A 21,913-nucleotide genomic window follows, 5' to 3' on the forward strand; every position below is an offset into this window, starting at 1 on the left:
ATCCAATAAACCATCAAATATGAGAGATAAATTTTAATTCGGCTGTAAAGCAGCAGAAGACAATAGTGTTATTATTCATCTGAGGTCAGTTCATGTTGGTTCAGTTCAGTTCAATAACGTTCATCAATTATGAAATGAGTTCAATTTAGCTACAAGCAGTCATTATTTAGCTTGAGTCAGTTCAATGACAAAGTCCATGTTGGAAAATGCATAATGAAACTAATAAACAGTAAACTTGCACAATTACAAAACATGTACAAATCACACTTTTTACTTTTATTTATTTTTAGGCACAATAATCAATGTTTTTCAATGGTTATTATTAACTAAACACTAATTTACACTAACCTTTAACAGAAAATGTAACCATTTGACTGAATAATGAAATATTTTCGTTTAAAATGATGCGTTTGTGTATTATGAAGGTCTATTATGTTTGCTAGCTCTATTTTCGCGCTATTCTGTCAGTTGCGTCTTAAATTAGGCTACATTAATGTCATGCGTTGTGTTTCTCACGTGTTAGTTCGAGGGAAAAGCTCCTGTGCCCCACGATCTGACCTCTTATCATGATGGGACCAGTGGACACCAGGACATCATCCTCCGTTCATGCATTTCTCTCTCTCTCTCCTCTTAACCTTAAAGACGCTTTAGCATTTGCTTTTGCCTAGTCTCTGGAAAACATCTGAATCATTTTAACCAACTCCAGCTGTCGCCCTGGTGTGTGTGTGTGTGTGTGTGTGTGTGAGAGAAAGTGCATGGCCGTATGTGAATGAGAGGAGACTCGAGCGAGGGTGACGTTTAGATTTACCCGAGAAAGAAAAAAAAAAAGTTAGGATATTTTGCGTCTGTTTTTTGTCGGTATGAACGCAGATGCGTGCGTCTCATACTGCGATATGAACTCCATGGATTCATATTATCCCCCATCGTCAGGGCAAGGGAGAGTCCAGCAGGCCAATCCTTACAGGACGTTCCAGCCGAGCGACTCCAAATACAGTCCCACTTTTCTGCCCGCCAAAGGTCAAGCTTACGGGGACAAGCCGAGGAGTCCCTTCCAGCAGGAGTGTCCTTCACTGGAGGAAAGCTCAGCCGAGAGCCCGTACAGCAAGTATCTGTTCATGCAGAGACCCACATGCAAAAGTCCCACTGAAGACAGCAAACTACAGGACGGCGCGCTCATCTCTTGCTATGGTGAGTGGCATCATGTAGATTTTGTTTATCACATCTCCAGAGGTGACATACAATTAACATGAGTCAATTTTCACCTTATGTTTAGGATGGCAGTGTATTTTGATCATTGTATCAGAGCATCTCCAGGTTGAGAGTAAAAGGAGGCCTTTAATGAGTAGGCTAAGCTTTATAAGCTTCAATTTGTTCTAGTTCATATGCACTTCTCACCTCGATAACAATTACGGTAGGCTAACACTTTATTTTAAGGTGACGTAGTTACACGTTTTACTTAGCCTAGTTACAGAAGCCTAAATAATGCATAATTACAGGTTACTAACCCTAAACTAAACCCTAACCCTAACTGCAACTCTATAAGTAGCGTACATGTAGTTAATTAATATTACTCATAGCCTACTTATTTTAGTAATGTAGCCTAAATACGTCACCTTAAAATAATGTGTAACCAAAATTACGTTTTACATGCTTTACATTTTTAAGGAGCCTAAAATCCAAGTCACAAGTTCTTTTTGCACTTTTCGACCACTTTTTAAATTATTGATAAAGAAAGTTGAAACTTTGAACAATTATAATTACGTTAGCTAATTAGCAGAATGACTGTCAAACAAACAAATATCATAGCCAGAACTAAAAGTAGGCTATCCGCAAAAAATACTATTTCGCATTCGTCTAATTTAATCGTAAAAAATGTGTTTAGCCCAAAAAGATTTTTGTAAATAATAATAATAAATAATTATAAATAATAGTCAACATTACGTTGTTTGCATTTATTAAATCGAAATAAAAGATTTGTATTAAACTCTGTATTAAATTTGCATTTTTGTGTGTTTTATGACTTTTCTGCGTAATGCAACGAACTGCAAACGAGGAAGCGTAAATTCACTTAATAAATGTTAAAGATAATTAGGCCTGGTTCATTTACTCATTCGTGTATATTACCAATAGACTTTGCTTTAGCCTATCATCAGTGTGATTTATCGGCTGGTTGTTCAGGCACTTTCTGAAGCCTATTTAAATCCACATTCATTCTCGCCTGTTATTTGTCACATCTAATACTTTTACGTTGACCAGACGGACGCTGCCGAAAATTAAAATGTTCTTACTCATAAACAATCAAAGCAGAAGTCATGAACAGACTTGCAGATGTTGCCATATGCACAAAACGAATAAAAATATAATCATCGTCTTCTGACTTTCAAACAGTGGCATGAAAATCCATCTTTGTGGTTGTAAATCAGGCAAGGGCTATTTACGATGCCTGATCGCAGGCCAGTGAAAATAGACCCCGACTGTATCTTCAGGCTATATATATATAAATATTACAATTTATGAACTGTCTGTTTATGACGACAACCAAAAACCAAGTTGTGTCACAAAAAAAAAAAAAGATTTCAAAAAATGAATGGGCTGTTTTAACGTGTTTTAATAAATACATAAATACAGAATTAGCCTAATAAAATGATTACCCGTTGTCTATCAGGACCTTTAAAACATAGCTTATATTTAATTACAATTTACAAATGCTTTAAAAAGAATTACACTGTGATTAATTATATTGAAAGTCATTGGGAAATTAGCATGCACCCAGATTATTATTCGGAATCCCCTTATAAATAAATAAATAATACAAAAAAGGCTATATTATACAGCCAAGCTTTCACTCTTATTATTATTCAAGAGCTCTTTTTGCATATATCAAATGTTTATTGTCTTCTGTAATAATAATCAGATTTGAAAAAACAATAATATACATAGGACAGGCTAAAACAATAATCAGATCTTTCTTAAGCATACAGTTCACTGTATTTTGCAAGCATTGCTACTGGGTGTTTTAATAAATAGATTCATTAAAAATAAAAATAAAGATTTTTGTATGAAAAAAAATCATTTGTTTTTAATTAATGCTCTAAATCAGGTGATAATTACGGCTATAAATGATCATTGCAGTCCAACTGGACATAATACTTTAATACTTTCAACAACAAAAAAATAGGTTGTCAAATAGTCAGCAGAAGACACAGGATGAAATAATCACCAATAATTCCTTTCATGGGCATATTATGATGCACAGACACAGACAGTGCTACTTATAGAGCGTTTCTGTGGTTTGAGGAGAATGAACACTGGTTCCCACACCATGGTCAAGGGTAAGATCGAGCCTGACTGACCAGTCGGAGAACAAGCCGAAAACCGCTTTTCATCCACTATTCAACACAGAGAGAATGTGCTCTGACTCAAGTTAACACTTTTTCAAGTGTGGGTTTTTAACTTGTTATGCGATTAGATCCAAAATATAAGAGGGTGGTTTGCTCTTTCCAGCCAATCAGAAACCAGGAAAATCAGAGTCAGTAACAAAGTGGATTTGTCAGGGGTGTGAACTGTTAAGAGCACAACATTTCTAATTAAACCTTGCACATGACTTGAGTATAAACTCACCAGTCTAATTGCATTGATACAACTTAGGGTTAATCCTTAACAAATGCTGTAATCTCACAGTGCATTTAAAATCAGTTTTAATTTGGATACATTATTGGAAATATACCACAGCAAAGCATGAAATCAACAAACCTGAGTAATTCCTGACCTGCATGCAGCAGTCATTCAGAGGCAGATGTGTGGTATATGGAGTCCCAGAGATATCATTCATGCGTTTATGCTCAGCACCATCAGTGCCACTGGGAGGCCGAAAATGACAAGCCCTGACTGGTTTACATAACCTTTCCTTACAAAATGACTTGTGCAAATAAACCAGCATTCAACAATTGATGGGATATTAAGTCGGTTATTAAGTATCTAGACTTGAAGGTTTTACACATATGATTACACATGGTTTGATAGTTAATTGTGTGGATAACAGATTTCAGAGGTGTTGCATCACGGACAAAATATTTAATGTGAGAGAATAAAGTGTGCGCTGCTCGTCCTTGCCACCAAATGCTGCCATAATACTCGATATTCAAGCAGAACTGGATGAAATATCAATCAACAATCTGACTTGTGATGCAGTCTGGAATTAGGTTCTTTTGGCCAAAGGAAAACTGCTCCTCTGACTGAGCCTGGTTTCTCTTTTTATCCATTTCTATCACCTTACCACTGTCGCCTTTTGGCTTGCTTATAGTTGGGGACACTTAATAATTAGCAATATTATTGATATGACTGCACTGACATTGGATGAGAACTGAACTGATCTGGATGATGGCCACTTTTTTCTTAGATGAATTGAACTCATAATTCATGAACTTTACACAGTTATTGAATGGAACTGAATCAATACTGAACATATCAACATGTACAAAAACCTATTAAAACCATATATATATATAGCTTTTTTTAATACCATGGCCTAGACTGTACAGGTTGATGTAAAAATTCATCCACGTGTAAAACCTACTCTTCAATGCATGCCATGAAGAGAATGTTTGCATCCTCGGCTCGCCATGAGCTATTTTAAATTATAGTGAGCGTATGGGAGTGAAATCCTGGAGACAGAAAACTGGCTCAGTTCTTCAGTATGGAAGTCATGTGTGAGGTCATTTTTCAGGAGCTCAGATTGAACGGAAACACTGTCCTGGTTTCCCACAGAATCCACATTCCTGTGCGGCTTTCAGGCATTGATCTTCTCACAGGAACATCTTGAAAGTTTTGCTTCTGCACAGATACCTGTATCTTCAACGCACATTATAGAGTACATTTTCCTCAGAATTAAAAGTTTAAATGCTAACATTTTACAATTGGAGCCCAAATGCTAGAACTATGCTAGATTAGAATATTTCATTATTAAAAATAAAGGTTCATTATTGGCATCTATATGGTTCCATGAAGAACCTTTAATATCCGTGGGACATTTCCACTGCACAAAACTTACTCCACTTTTTATTGTGGAGAAAGGTTCTTTAGATTCTTAACATGTTCTTCACATTAAGTATAAAGAGATTATTTTAAGCATTGTTCACTGAAAGGTTCATTGGGGGATCCAGAATGGTTCTTCTATGGCATCGCTGCAAACCCCTCTTTTGGGACCTTTACTTTTAAGTGTAACTTGTTGGTTTTGCATCAGAGTATAACACCCCACTTTGCTCTTCTGCTCATTTTCTCATGAATTGAATGGCATTATTCATTATTAAATGACGTGAATGTCACTGGATGACACTTGTTGATTTACAGTGTGATTTATGGAGCTGACCCAAACCATCAGATTCTGTAAAAGCAATGGGTGCCCTGCTGCTTTACAGCTAGTTCAGTTACACCTTGATGTTTTTCTCCTTGTTTCTTGCTGTGATTAAATTGCCGTTCCTAGTAAGAATCTGACCTCTGCTAATTCAAGTCCTTCAGGATGGAGTCAGTGTTCTCAGGGGAGTGTTTCGAGTTTCAAAAGAGGTATTACTATAAACACCGGTTTACAGAAAGGAGAATTCTGGTATATATTTCTAGGCTGGAGAGCTTTTGCAATGCCAATGTCAGTACTGAAGTGTAAAAGATGTGAGTTGTACATTATTAGATTTGTTTTCAGAGAGGCAATTTGCTATGTCCTCAGCAAAATAAGGTCCTTTAAAAATTAAATGGTCTTTATTAGCATATTTGGTTGCATGGGGAACTTTTAACATTCATGGAACCTCCATCCCATTTTATAGTGGAAAAGGGTTCTTTAGATTTTTAAAATGTCACTCTAAGAAAAGAAAAAAAGGTTATTTTAAAAGCTTTTCGCTGAAAGTTTTTTGGGTGAAACAAAAATGTTTTAATAATTTTTTAATAATTAAGATTCTTACTAGCATTGATGGTTCCGTGAAGAACCTTTTACAACCATGGAACCTTTCCATTGCACGAAAAGCTCTTCAAGAATAACCATTTTTTGTTAACCATCAACGTTCTTGATGGAAATTCTTTACACTAAGAAAAAAAATGGTTATTTTAAGGAACTGCATGTTGAAAGAAAAGTTCTTTGAGGGACACAAACTGTTAGAAAGCTCTTATATTGCATTGTTATGAAAACCCCATTTGGAACCTTGATTTTGAATGTGTAGTTTGGATCAGGGCCGGAGTGGGGACACTTTTCAGCCCGGGAGTTTCAGGCCCAAGACCGGCCCACTTTTTCCATGGTGGAATTCCAAATTAGCACTTTTTCCAAATTGGATAAATGAAGCAACAGTTCAGCTCTTTTTATTGTGTAGTTTGTATTAATACCATGGTTCAACAAATAATGTAAAGGTTAAATAATAATTCACTTAGACTTTATAAGAAGCAATTGCAACTTTATTTCACGCAATTCTGACTTTATATCTCGCAATTCTGACTTTATAACACGCAATTGCGACATTATTTCACACAATTCTGACTTTATATCCCGCAATTCTGACTTTATAACACACAATTGCGACATTATTTCACACAATTCTGACTTTATATCTCGCAATTCTGAGAAATAAAGTCAGAATTGTGGGATATAAAGTCAGAATTGTGTGAAATAATGGATGGGAGGAAGAGGCTAGGAGGTATGGAAGCTTGTTTCCGCCACAGAATAAAACATTTTAAAAGATAATTGCGACTTTTTATCTCACAATTGCGAGTTTACATCTTTATAACACTTTATAACACGCAATTGCGACATTATTTCACACAATTCTGACTTTATATAGCGAGATGTAAACTCGCAATTGTGAGATAAAAAGTCGCAATTATCTTTTAAAATGTTTTATTCTGTGGCAGAAACAAGCTTCCATACCTCCTGGCCTCTTCCTCCCATCCATCCTCCCTGACGCGTACCGTTACGGTAGGGCCGGCCCAGCTATCGGTAGGCGCCGGCGGTGCCGCGGTAGCCTACCTGAGAAAACGTTTTGGAAAAGATGGGCTATGGACCCAACCAACTCTATAGGAGGGGAGGGGAGAACTCCCTCACATGGTACAACCCATGCAGAGGCTGCGCGCTCAGAATGCGGAACGTCTGTAGCCTAATGTAACTAACGTGACAAATGTGAAAAAAATATGGGCTTTCAATAAAACTTGTCTGCCTGTACAGTAGAAAGGCTAGCTGACTAGAGAAAACATGAAAAAAGGCTGCTTCTTTCCTTTTCCCAGAGAGGAAAACTTCAACACCCATAATGCATTGGGCATGTTGCTGTCCAAGGCCACTCCCACCAGTCTTCTATGGATACGCTTACCAGAGTGAAATACCACCTTGCTTTAGTAGGAAATACTTCTTAGGAAACTTTTAGTCATAATGCTGTTGACTTGTATTGTTCCCGGGTGCAAGAATTCAAAGAGTAAAAGTTTAGCGGGAGTTCAGTTTCCAGTGAAGGATCCAGCGTTTTGTAGGCAGTGCTGCACAGAATCATAAACATGGAGTAAATAAATCTGAAAAACCTTTGTGTTAGTTAACATTTTAAACTAGATGACCACGAGCTGTGTTTTAGGCCAAATTGAGTGGGAAAACAAGTAAACTTTGTATCTTTACATATACCACTGACATTGTAACACAATACAAAGCGGGTTGAAAATCGGCGACGTTATACTTTAAAGGCAATATAAGTTGCTTTGGATAAAGCATCTGCTAAATGCATAAATGTAATGTAATGTTAAGAGGATCTGGGCGTGATGCCCTTCCCGGTTAGATCTGCAGGAGGTGATCAGGAGCTTTAGTGAGCCCTTGAGCAAAATATAAAGTCTCTGACTTGTGTGCTGTATGTGACTGTGGCGAAAGGCATCTGGTAAATGACAATGAGTAATGTGCAATGAAGCCAAGTCAAGAGGTGGGGAATATTGCATCAAAAAGTGCTGTTATATATCAAGTTTTTAAAAAAATGAACAGCGCTTTCTTTTTAGGAACTGTATCTGATCAAATGTATATCTCCATGCCATTGGTTAGATTCTGCGTTCTATATGGCAAGCAGAAACAACACAGAGCATTGCTTAAATCCCCAAACATTTGGACAGTGATCAACCCAGACTATTGCTGTCAATGCGAAAATTGCAGCCAAAACCAAGGAGCTTTGGCTTTAAAATGCTAAACATGCAATGGCACTGTTTAAAAAATGTGGTGGTACGCAGATTCAGCATAACATAGGGTTCAAAGCCAAGGAAAGACAGCAGGGTGGGACTCAAAGTGCTCACCACAGCAATTATGATTACTTCTCTGCCAAACACAGAGACTGAGCAACAGTTATCGCAAAATATTATTACATTTTAATACTCTAATGTAATACAGCATGGAATAAACAAACCATTTGAAAAGTTTCAGAGTGAAAATTATTTATATATGTAGTTTATATTTATGTATTTATACAAATGATGACTAGCCCTTAGTTGTGTTGTCTAAGTTTTAGTTTAGAGTTAGACTGTGAGGAGCATGAGATGAAACAAAGAAAATTCAAGGTTAATATCCCTTATGAACAGAATACTGGATCTCAGTGTCTTTATGCACTTATTTAAAAAAATGTTTACTTATTTTGTTCATGATGTATTGTAAAAGATGTTTGAGATGGGATATTGGTAAGGGTTTAAAGGAGGATAAAGAATAGAAAATTAATTTCATAAATTAATACATTATACATGTCCAATTTTAAAATATGTATGGACAAAATAAGTGCATTGTATCAAACTGTTAATTTAAGTTATACTACATAGAAAAAAATAGGCCTAAATTTAAGATTTATGTATTTGAGTATAAAATATAAGATTTCCATCCATTTGGATTATACAGTTTTAACTTAAACTTAAATGTGATGCAAATTTGTCAGTCGTACATAAATGAAATAGATAGATTTCTGTACTAATAAACTAATGTGTTTTAAATGCACAATAACCAGGTTTATACATTTATAGTAAATCCATAAATGTTTTTTATCTCATACATTTGAACTAACTGAACATTGCTTGTCTTACAACTATATCTTAACAATCTTTGTACTTTTTAACTGAATCAATTTTAATCATTTTCACAGGGAGCAGATTTATGCTGATTCTAAGCAATAAAAAATGCATTTTGAAAATATGATTATTTAAATAAAATAAAATGCATTTAATTATAAACTCTGCCATTTTTTGAGAGCAGAAATCTTACCTGTTTAATTTTTTTGTATGACTGACAAATATGCATCACATTAAGTTTAAGTTTTTTTTTTGTTATTATTTTAAGACAGTAATCCAAATAAATGGAAATTTTATATGCAATTCAAATACGTATAATTTAAATGTAGGCCTTTTTTGAGTGCAGTAGTTAAAGACACTTAATTTAATTTTAATAGTTTTATTGTGCATCATTTCCAATCAAGCTGTAATTTGATCAAATTCTGCAAAAAGTGTGAAAACTAACTAATTGGGCTAATTTGGAATACATAAAATGCTATCTATGAAATTGGAGCAATAGGAGTCTGCCATTTTATATAAAAAAATAGAATTACATGCAAGATCATTAATACATACTGTAGGCCTAATACTATTAAACATTTGACATACATCAAGAGATAAAATGAACGGACAACACACTGCTTGTGTGGTTGATTGGCTCAAACATAAGCAGAAAAAAGTTTCTAAAACGAGACTATATCACCAGTATAACCAGTATAACAGCTGGAAAGATGGTGAACTGAGAACCTCAGTGCAGTGTGCATTGAACAGCCATGATTTGATTATTTACTTACAATCTGGGCATGTTTGTACTTTCACCAAGAGAAGATACTGATTCAGGCATCCAACCAGAAAACATATTTTCATCTGAGATAAAGAAAGGCTTGTTGCACATTAGAGGACTTTGAAATGTAAAGTGACAACAGAACCCTCTTTATAATGAAATAAAGAATATTCGTATAGGAGTAGATGAGTGTAACGGTGATGTTCTCTTTGGGACTCATATGTTGTGTTTCATTTGTTCCCTATTTTCCCGCTCTTCGTTTGTTGCCATGTTTTTTTTTTTTGTTAGTTATTCACCTGTGTCCTGTTAATTATCTCATTTCACCTGTCTATTTAAGCCTGTGTTTTTTTCAGTTCAGTTTTATCAGTCCTTGTCTGTGTGAAAGTTGGTTTGATTAGCGGTTCTACTGTAGATTTCCAGTGTGTTGTTGTTATGTTTAGTAAAATAAAGACAATATCCTTGCTAAAATAATTCTGTAAAAAAACGGTAAACTACTGGCAGCTGTGGTTGCCAGCATCATACCATAAAAATACGGCGTGTTACTGTTAATGTTTAAACATCTATATGCTGTTAAATTACAGTTTTATACTGCAGCTGACAAAACGGTATTTAGCTGTTAATTTCAAAAACAGTAACATACCGTATTTTTACGGCATGATGCTGGCAACCACAGCTGCCAGTAGTTTACCGTTTTTTAACAGGATTATTATGTTGTGTTCTCATGTTCACTTCAGATACGTTCCTTGTCTGTAATGGGTTGAGAAACATGTTAACGTAAACCCTCTTTCTCCTCAATATTTTACGCAAACACTAAAGCCACAGTTAATCCATTGAAAAATGTCTGTTTCCAGGTAAAGATGGCACTGGACTGACAGACACAGAGATGCCTCAATCTGCCGATCCTACAGGTATGGATGGTAGTTACATCAATCTGAAAGACACCGGGGTCAAAGGTCAAGCAGAACGCCCTGAGCTCGGCAGTCCTCTAGACAAGTGTGAGGCCGAGAGCAATAAAGGAAAGAAGAGACGGAACCGCACCACCTTCACGAGCTATCAGCTGGAGGAGCTGGAGAAGGTTTTCCAGAAGACACACTACCCAGATGTGTACGCCCGCGAACAGCTGGCCCTCAGGACGGATCTCACAGAGGCACGGGTGCAGGTAAGCCTGCTCGCCTCCGTCTTTGCTTTGTGAATTACATTAGAATATATTTGAGATTCATACACGCTTCAGAAGAGCTAGAAATTAAATAACCTAGAATGTTCATTTTCAATATACAACATTTGCAGCTGGTTGTGAGTTACTACAAAAATAATGATTCAGGAGCCGTTTACATGACACTGGTTTCAAAAAAAGATACTGATATTGTCTCATTGTAAACTACAAAACCGTGAAAATGTGTCATGTGCGTGTGTATTACGTGGATTATGTTTCTGTACAAAGTGACATCGCCAACTACTGGTCTGACAGCAGAATACAGCGTTAAGTAATTTTTGCGGATCCATGTGAACGGGGATCGTGAAAAACGCAAAGATAAAACTTTTCCGTTTTTAAAACATCGTTGTTGTGCAAACGCACCCCATTCTTCAGTTTGTAAAACTACTACTATGAATAATAAAACATGATCACTTTAATTTATATATGATTAAAATATTTATTAATATATTACATAAAGTTATACAATATTATATTCAAAATTAGTTCATATCTTTAATAATATAATATTTGAATTGTTGTTGTTATTATTATTTTAAAATATTACCACAATGATTAATATAGCCTATGACATTATATAAAATCATGCAATGATATATTGAAATTATATTTTACACTTTTATTAATATTTTATAGGCTCCCTATGACCCTACAGAGGACAAACGGTTTGGAGAATGGTTGGATGGATAATACTTTATAGTTTTATATTTTTTATTAGTAGTTGTAGTATTGGTGGTAGTAGTAAAATGATAATTATTATTATTAATAATAGTTTGGTAATATTCTCTTTATATTAATATGTGTATTTACTAGTAGCTCCATTTAAAGAGTTAGTTCACCCAAAAATAAAAAATTCTGTTATTAATTACTCACCCTCAGGTCGTTCCAAACACACATGAAACACAGATGAAGATCATCTTTGTTCATTTTTTCCAAATTTTCTGAAGAGACACGATCAGATTGAATTTAGGCTTTTATTCACACATACAGTGCAATGCATAAGTTAATACACCCATGCTAAAGTTGACTAAAAAGAGGAATAAAAAATCATATTTTGGAAATTGAACTTAATGCCTTAATTTAAAAAATTAGGAAAAATCCAACCTTTTAGGACACCAATTTTCTTTGTGAATGAATAATGTATCGTAAATAAATAAATGTTCTTCCTTAAAATACATAGTGCATAAGTGTGTACACCCTTATGTTAAATTCCCATAGAGGCAGGCAGATTTTTATTTTTAAGTATTTTTTTTTTATTAATTTTTAGGATACTATGCATCCTGATAAAGTTCCCTTGGCCTTTGGAATTAAAATAGCCCCACATCATCACATAGCATTCACCATACCTAGAGATTGGCATGGGGTACTTTCCATAAGATCATCTCTCAATGCAAATCAAACCAGCTATTAGGCTAACTGAAATAAAACCATGCCAATCTCTAGGTATGGTGAAGGCTATGTGATGATGTGGGGCTATTTTAATTCCAAAGGCCAAGGGAACTTTATCAGGATGCATAGTATCCTAAAAATTAATTAAAAAAAAATACTTAAAAATAAAAATCTGCCTGCCTCTATGGGAATTTAACATAGGGGTGTACACACTTATGCACCATGTATTTTAAGGAAGAACATTTATTTATTTACGATACATTATTCATTCACAAAGAAAATTGGTGTCCTAAAAGGTTGGATTTTTCCTAATTTTTTAAATTAAGGCATTAAGTTCAATTTCCAAAATATGATTTTTTATTCCTCTTTTTAGTCAACTTTAGCATGGGTGTATTAACTTATGCATTGCACTGTATATATGATAATTTGAACTAGACATATGGATTATTTTTACGATCTCTTTATGAACTTTTTGAAGCGTCAAAGTGGTAGTTGTGTTGCTGTCAATGGAGTGACAGAAAATTCTCAGATTTCATTAAAAAGATCTTCACTGTAAAAAATTTCTAACCCTCCCAAATCAAAAATTTCAAGTGACCGATAACTCTGAAATTCTGTAAATTTCAATTGGCCCAAGTGAAAATCTGTAAATTAAATTTTATAATTTACAGAATTTCACTTGGGCCAATTGAAAAATTTAGATGTTATCGGTCACTTGAAATTTTTGATTTGGGAGGGTTAGAAATTTTTTACAGTGTTCATTTGTGTTCCGAAAATGAACGAAAGTCTTATGTGTTTGACATGAGGGTGAGCAATTAATGACAGAATTTTCATTTTTGGGTGAACTATCCCTTTAATAAATTTGCCCATTTTTAAATGTATTCCTCAGAATTCCACAGGTTTCCCGCCCAAGTCAGTAGATTCTGCTCTGCTAAAAAGAACAATAGTCTCTGCTGTGCATAACACAGACCTCAATTCTCACATCATGACAGAGAAGTCGGACCCACACATTCTGTTCGAAACTTCTAGTCATGTTTAATGTACCTCTCTACACCACAGTGTTTAAAGATGTTAAGAAGAGTTAGGGAGAAAAAGCACACACGTTCTCTGGCAGTTGAAGAAAACACAGTTTGAGATGCCATAATCAATTTCCACGCAGAGAATGAGGCGTCGTCAGGAACCTGGCCATGTTTTGAAGGTACAGTGGAGTAACTGCATTCGTTCTGAGTCACACACACATGAGTCTAATTACCCCTAGGCTGACAACACAGTGCAGACTCTGTTGAGCGACTACAGGGTTCGACCCGTTTTTCAAAAACATACCTACAGACATACGCAATTGTGATGATCGCTTTCCTCCCCAGCGCTGTTGCTCTGCTCTCTCTATCAAACAGGACTTTTTCCCTCAACACACTGTAACAGAGGATGTTTTGGATGACATCATATCGGGACATACTTGCAACATACATTTTGGTATGTTTTCATGCTCAAAACCTTATGTGAGCGCATGTGTAGTGACGCACTTCTGCACTATGAGTGTCCTTAGAGTGTGTGTGTGTCTGTGGATCTGCACAAAGGTCCCCTGCTCTCGTCTGTGGGTCTCTGAGAGGTCGGAGAGGGCAGCTCTGGAGAGCCGGGGGCTTAGGCGTCAGGAAATTAAACATGAAATGTAAACAAACTCCAGCCTGAACATTCTCCTCTTTCACTTTCTAACATCCTCCCTTCAGAATTTGAATTTGAAGAAAAGAAAGAGCAAATGAGAAAGTTTGCATCAGTCAGCAACAGAAAGATGCAGAAGGCGTAAACTCAGAATTCGGAGAAAAAAGTCAGAATTGTGAGATGTTAAATCAAAAGTGCTAAATATAAACTCACTTTTGCGGGAAATAAATGGGCAATTCTGAAAAAAAGTAAAAATTTTGAGATATAAACTCGGAATTGTGAAAAATAAAGTCTGAATTGTGAGATAAAATGTCGCAATTACGTACGAAAACGTATGAATAAGATCGTTAAATTTATATGAATTAGCCACTAATTCGCCAAAATGTAAAATTGTTACGAATACTTATTTTTGTCTATAATTTAATGCCTTGCAGTCTGCTCAGCTGGTTTAGATTAGTTATTAAACTTAGGGGTCTTCAACTAAAAACGGAAAAAAATGGTCATTAATTTTACAGGACAAGAGCGTTTTGGGGGGCTGAAAAGCTAACTTTTGAAAATGGGTTTCAAACTGCACGTTTTTGAAAACAATATGGTTATCATCTCTGTGTAAACCACAAAAACGTGGATTTGTGAAAACTGTGACGTCATGCACATGCGTACATGTTCAGTCTGTTGGGGTCTAGTTTACTAAGTGACATCGCCAACTACTGGCCTGGCATGAACGATGCAGTGTTTTTACTCTTTTTTGAGATTGCTTTGACAATGTTGTTGTCTGTATGCGTAAAATTCAGATTTTTTTTTCTCCTTTTTTAGTATATTGTTGTTGTGTAAACGTGCCCTAAATGTTTAACCCTTTCCCTGCCATTGACAATATGTTCCGGCTTTCAGTGTTTTCACTGTTATACGGTAGGGGGCGATATTATGCAAAGAGTTATTATGAAAGAGTTCAGAATCTCCTGATCAAAATGCATGCAAAAAAAGCAGAACCAAAGCTTTGCTTTCGCACATGGTAGTCTTTGGCGGGAAAAAAATGATTTTCAAACTTCAAGTGTTTTTCAAAAAAAGACCGCATGAAGCTAGAATAAAACATTTTCGTTTTGTTTTGTTAAGAAGAGCCTCAGTTCTTTCTTTTGATATATTGCATGTTCAGATATTCATACAACAAAACATTCTGGGAGCCATGAAAGTTTTGTGAAAATGATTTTTTTTAAAAGGCTGGCAACTTAAAAAAAAGAAAAACACTGGCGGTGAAAAAGTTATTGTATATAGCATTTACCGTGTACATTGTCCTTCAATTTATCTTCAAAACATACATAGAGGAACAACATAAACTATAAGAATACAGATGCTACTCGGCTCATTGATCATTGGTCGTTATCTCTGATTGCTCTTAATTTCGTAGACCAAGGAAAACAATATAAACGTCCAAAGAGACAGGGATTAAATTACAAAGATTCTCAAAACAGATGACATGATCATAATGGCACTTGGAGGTCAGGAGCAGGCCATGACATCGGCCTGAACGATCAAATTACTTTGTATACAATTGGCCTCTATAGGACAACTTAAGCTAATTCAAGCAATATATTTTGTAACATAAGTTGAAATGCATTGTATCTTTTGTACCTTTTTAAGGTTCCCCATTCATGTGAACTCAGTGCTCCATATTCTGTTACCCTTCCATAATATGTCTGGGGCTCTTGGGGCTTATGGAAACTGTAATGTGATTGGACAGGGATACACCTCACAATCCAAGTTTATCTCAGTGGTAGGGACAGATTGACACTGCCCTTTGAAATAGTCAAAAACTGTTTAAACATGGGAGTCATCTTCCTTCCTAAATTACACACCAGAGACAAATCCATGAGTAGCCTATTTGTTTGGTCCAGTGGTGATTTGGTCCAACAAATCTGAACATATCAGAGCCAGACATTTAAAAAATGTGTGTTTTTTGTCATTTGTGTAGAAACATTCTTTGTCATATACTGTGAAGTGATGGGAATGTCTGAGGGAGAAACTTGACAGGATCATATTGAAAACCATACATCTATAATGTAAATACTAGGAATGTCTCATTTGAATGTGTGCATGTCTGTTGCAGACTTTACAGATTACAAGTCAGTAATGCATGAGATGAGGTAAATGCAACAACAGAATACAATTTGAAAAAATAATCAAGCGACAAACTGCATTCTAAACCAATTACATTTATTTACAAATCATAAAATATCAAAGCACATGTTGAGGTCTGCCAGCACGCAGCTGTGGTTTGGGGTTGTTGGTTTGCGTGGTGGTGCACTACCAGAAGATCAGAACTGCAGGCCTCACTGTGATTGATGAGGTGGACCTGCTCCAGACATGAGCGAGGCTGAGAGGAGACAGACTGAGAAGTGCAGATCTCCAACCTGTGCTGGCAGGCGAGAGTTCAAATCCATACAGTGAGGACTGCACATTAAAGACCGAGGAACCGTGCAGTGCTTTCATGTGCCTCACGATTTATGCTTTGGCTTGGGCTCAGTTCAGTCACTACAGAGAGAAATACAGCTCTCAGCATTAATGGTCCGTGTATAAAGGGCATTGAGAATTTGTATTTATAGTACCAATTCAGAAATAGCATGAACATTTTACAGAATTAAATCTGTACGTATTCACTCCAAATCTTGGGATTTTGCAGATAGATATCTCAAATAATCAGATATTTGGTTCATTTCCTACAGGTGTGGTTTCAGAATCGCCGGGCCAAATGGAGAAAGAGAGAACGCTTTGGTCAGATGCAGCAGGTTCGGACGCACTTCTCAACGGCCTATGAGCTTCCTCTTCTTACACGACCAGAAAATTACGCACAGGTAAAAGGAAAATCTGTACTACCAATCATACAGTAGATTTTTATTCATATACTAAGATGGTATTTAAGCAAAACACAGCTGTGCTGATCTTACACCAACAACATGATTGAAATTGCAGTTTAATGAAAAAGAATTTTATATTTGCTTCTTACATTATAGACACAGTATATTTACAGTTACTTTGTTTTCGCACCAAAGAAAATCCAAACAAAGGAAAGCATTATCCAACACAATGAATCAATGTTTTTAAAATATCGGTGGAGTGAATGATTCAGTGAGTCACTCATAAAGACAGTTGTTTCATTCGTGAATGATAAGCGTTTTAGAAATAAATGGTTGAGTGAACAATTCAGTGACTGGCTGATTCTGAAAATGCATTCTCTTTGAGGAGGTTCTTCTATTGAGGAATTACTTTGTGACCTGTTTTTTTTTTTTATATTAGTACAGTGTAAAAGATGTAGCCTACACAATAAGTGCATTGTATCAAATGATGTATTTAATTGTTAGTACATAGTAGACACTTAAAGAGGTCATCGGAATGCCCATTTTCAACAAGTTAGTATGACTCTTTTGGGTGTTCATGTAAAGTTTGTAACATACTTTGGTTAAAATTCCTCAATGTTTGTGTAAAACACCCTTTTCACCTTCTCAAAAACAGCTTTGTTCACAGTGATCTGTTTCAGTGCATGTCTCTTTAAATGATAATGAGCAACTGCTCACCCCACCCCTCTCTTCCATGGGGCGTGTCGAATGGCTGAGGGCAGAAATATGCTAATATGAGACGGTCCGTCAGTGGTCGTGGGTGGAGCATGAGCATTATGACATCGTAGTGCTCAGAAAATCCAAACGACTTGATTATATTGAGAGTGTTTAGACTTTTTAAGAATTAAAAAAAAAGGAGTGAATGGATTTTTTTCATTGTATGGTGATTGTGTCCACACACTGCAAAGACAAATTCATGTGCAAACACCATATAAAAGTGAATTTTGCACCCGATGACCCCTTTAATGTAATGTAGGACCGGGATTACATGTGTTTTTCTTGTGTATTTTTCTTTAGATTCAGAACCCATCTTGGCTGAGTGGCAGCAGTGCAGCCTCCCCAGTGCCTGGCTGTGTGGTTCCTTGTGATTCGGTATCTTCCTGCATGAGCCCTCACCCTCACTCCGCTAGTGGCGTGACCGATTTCCTCGGGATGCCAAGCCCTGGTGGGAACATGGGACAGACACACATGGGCAGTCTTTTTGGCAACTCTGGAATGGGCGGAACCATGAATGGGTTTGATCTCAGCGTCGAACCAGATCGCAAATCCTCCAGCATCGCCAGCTTGCGCATGAAGGCGAAAGAGCACAGTGCCGCGATCACATGGGCCACATGATGCCTTCATCTGGGACACAGAAGACCAGACAACCTCAGCCCTAAGCTGTCAGCACTAATGAGGTGAAAGTAATGCCATCTGGAGCCAATATGAACATGAGAAATGGAGGCTCGAAGCTTTAAAACACTTGGAGATTTCATTTTGAATTTTTGGAGGAAGTGGATGTGCAGTGGGAGTTGTGTGGAAACCGATGGGCCAGTTTCAAAATAGAGACTGCATATACTGAAAAATATATAAGTATATACAAAATAAAACTGACTCCCCATGTATCACCATTGAAAAAAATCAGTATGCACTATTTTAAAAACAAAATTAAATTAAATTTAAATGAGAGAAGAAAGCATCAGTTCTTATGCACTAGGCTTAAACCATTCAGTCAGGATTGAGCAGAATACAGAACAAGTGCTTCCCATCCAATGAAGCCAATATAGCCAATGAAGTACCAGATTTGGTCCTCTTCGGCTTTGCTATGCCAAACAGGACGATTCTGTCCAGCTCAAGCTCCACAAATACTCCCTTTTTATCACAGCCACATTCTCTAAACCAGAGGTAATAGGACATTGTTTCCAGATAAATGGTGGAATGTTGTGTTTGTTTTGGGTTAACGGGACGCCGCTCTATCGGTTGGAACATAAGCCTAACTTCATTAATTTCCTGGCTCCGTCAGTTCCTTTGCACCAGCAAAAGATCTAGTTTCTCCCGCTGCAGGGAGGGTCATCGCCCAAAACCTCTGCTTCTTTTCAACACGGAAACTCTGGTTATCGTGAAATATGAAGAAGAGACTCTAGGTTTGGTGCCGTTAGGGTTCTTCGCCAATAATGTGCTGCAAACTCAATTATTTTTTGTTGTTTTTATTGATCTCTTAAAGGGATAGGTCACCCAAAAATTAAAATTCCTTCATTAATTGCTCACCCTCATGTTGATCGTAAAACTAATGTGAATAAAATCCTAAAATTATTCTGTTCATCTTATAAAGCGATTGTGTCCCTTCAAAAAATGTGGACTAAACAGCTCAGTTCATATGGATTAGTTTTATGATCTCTTTATGAACTTTTTGATGAGTCAAAGTGGTAGTTGCGTCGCTGTCAATGGAGGGACAGAAAACTCTCAAAAGATCATTATTTGTGTTCTGAAGATGAATGAAAGTCTTATAGGTCTGGAGCGACATGAGGGTGAGTAATTAATGACAGAATTCTCATTTTTTTGGGGTGAACTATCCCTTTAAAGGATGATAACTTTAACAACAACAAAATATATTGTTCTGAAACTAAACATTGCAGAGTTTAGACCCCAACTATAACGACCACAACTACACAGAGACCCGATAACGTTAGAATCACTTTCAGAACAATTTTCCCCCCAGCTGATGAACGATAAAAACATTGACAGCCAATCATTGAAAGAGCTCGAGCATTTAAAGTGGCAGACGACAAAACTGCAGCACGCTTAGAATTAGCAGATATCGTATAGTTATAGGGCCTTTAGTCCCATTTTATGAGACCATGTTTAAACATCTAAATGAAAACCGTCAGTTGACATAAGATAGCAGAGTATGTTAAATCGATTATGAAGAAATCTCATTCTGTAAAAAGGCACTTTACAGACTTCCTGATTGAGATTAGCCAGAGCGTCGTTCAAAACTCAATGGGTCTTTCCACTTCTGAATGCTGGAGACAGAATGTAACGGAGGGAGGTCAGTGTGTGTGTTGTATATTCAGAGAGGGCAGAAGTGTTTTTTTCTTGCTCCTCTTACTTCCTCAGTTTAAATACTACTGAGACGTGCAGTTAAAATATATTATCATCAGTTCTTTGCGTTTGTACAGCATGCACTTTTAATAATATGGTGATTTGCTTACTATGTGTGTTTGGATTTAATGAGTGATTTTGCTGGTTTGATTGTTATTCTTGATAACATAACTAATTTTCTTTTGTAAAAATTCTATGCTGAGAATACTGCACAAGTTTATACTGTATGTGTCTCATGAAATTCAGGCAATAACAAGCTGTTGTAAAATACAAAGCATTCTGTATAATAGTGTCTATATCTGAATTAAAATGATTATGGGATCACTTGCAACTAAACACATTTAAAGCTGTTACAAACACGCCTACTTTATTTTATTCTTCTTTGAGAAGATAGTTTGCATTTTAAACTCAAAAAGTGTATTGTCATTTCAAATCATCCCTTTTCGAGCAGTGTGAGCTTATGACAAATTGTTTCTGTATAATATAGGCTAAAACCTAAAAATGCAGTCTAGTTAATCATTGGAATGCATGGATTTCAATAAACGTTTCAGTTCCAGTCCTATTTTAATCCATTATATTTATAGCCGTATAGAGGAATTCAAGTGTGTGCCTGCATGTCAAGTAGGTCATCTATTGGCAAGGATGCCTATTGAAATTGAATAGACAGCCAGAAATGTGATAGATTGTAATCATTTTGTTTATTTGTCGTGATTAAAGCATGAAAAGGGCAGTGGTCCCTCATTCCATTCTTAAAAGTTGTTGGATAAAATGGATGCACTACATAAAATGAGCATTTCACAGGCTGAGAGCCAGAGTTCAGCATATTTCACAGGAATAAGGAGCAAACTTTGTCTTCTTCTGCGTTGAGCAACGGTTTTGGTCTGCATCCAGAGCTGTAAGGAGACAGCCAACACAAAGCTTGTCACCCAATAAAACCTCCACTGGGACCTGACAGCCTTCCAGATGAGCCTGGATCTCTCCCAAATAAATCCATCAGGGAAGATGTCTGGCACTCGCACAACCCATTTTACTTTCTCACTCGCTGAACGGTCCGATCCCTTCGCTCTTCTTACATTTCTGGCAGGATTTCAGTCCCTTGGGCTTTGCTAAACTCTCTCCATCTCACACGCACAAACACAAAACCAAACGCAGACAAAGATAAAGCAGTTTACGACTTAGAAAAAGTGGAGGTGATAGAATGGAGAAAATAGGAGAAAAGCACTGCATTAAAAAACTCTGTGAAATATGTCAGGCAGGTTCTATACCTGGAAAACACACTTTCTTGGCTGTTTAATCCACCAGATCACATTTAAATCTTCCTTGCACATACACACTCTGTTCATTATGCTTCATGGTCAAAGAAACAGTCTATTAGGCCGTGAAAAGCTGCCAAGTTCTTACTTTCAAAAACTTTTCAAGATGGTGTAACAAATCTTGTCTCTTTTTTAAGAAATATTAACATTTCTATGATCTGCCTTCATTGTTTGTTTGTGTGTGTGTGTGTGGTCCTGGTAAACCCTACATTATAGGGACAAAATGTCCATCTTAAATTACCATCTTTGTCGGGACATTTTTTGGTCCCCATGAGGAAAACAGCTTATAAATCACACTAAGAGATGTTTTTTTTTTTTTTTTTTAATGTAGAATTTATGCAGAAAGTTTTCTGTGATGGATAGGTCATACCCTCACATCATTGCAAACCTGTATGATTTCCAGTGGTCAGTGTTAATGATCACGACTTGGTGACTTCAGGGTGCAATGAGATATATTTTCACTTTGGGGTGAACTATCCCTTTAAGTTTCTCTTTGTTTAGATGACTGCTGAAGATATCTCACCATGATACGCCCACCAGAAGCATCTGATGTTTATGAGATGAT

At 36.4% G+C, this 21,913-nt stretch overlaps 1 protein-coding gene across 1 annotated transcript; it reads left to right on the forward strand.

Annotated features, from left to right (window-relative positions):
• The first annotated feature begins 518 nt into the window (after positions 1 to 518).
• On the forward strand, positions 519 to 21,152 carry alx4b (ALX homeobox 4b). The gene is made up of 4 exons (XM_079874646.1): positions 519 to 1,188; positions 10,660 to 10,967; positions 16,784 to 16,912; positions 17,972 to 21,152. Exons 1-4 carry the CDS (start codon positions 861 to 863, stop codon positions 18,287 to 18,289), a joined length of 1,083 nt encoding a protein of 360 aa, XP_079730772.1. The 5' UTR covers positions 519 to 860; the 3' UTR covers positions 18,290 to 21,152.
• The last annotated feature ends 761 nt before the right edge of the window (positions 21,153 to 21,913 follow it).

This window comes from Squalius cephalus (assembly GCF_949319135.1).
Source record: "Squalius cephalus genome assembly, chromosome: 6".
Lineage (NCBI taxonomy): Eukaryota > Metazoa > Chordata > Actinopteri > Cypriniformes > Leuciscidae > Squalius > Squalius cephalus.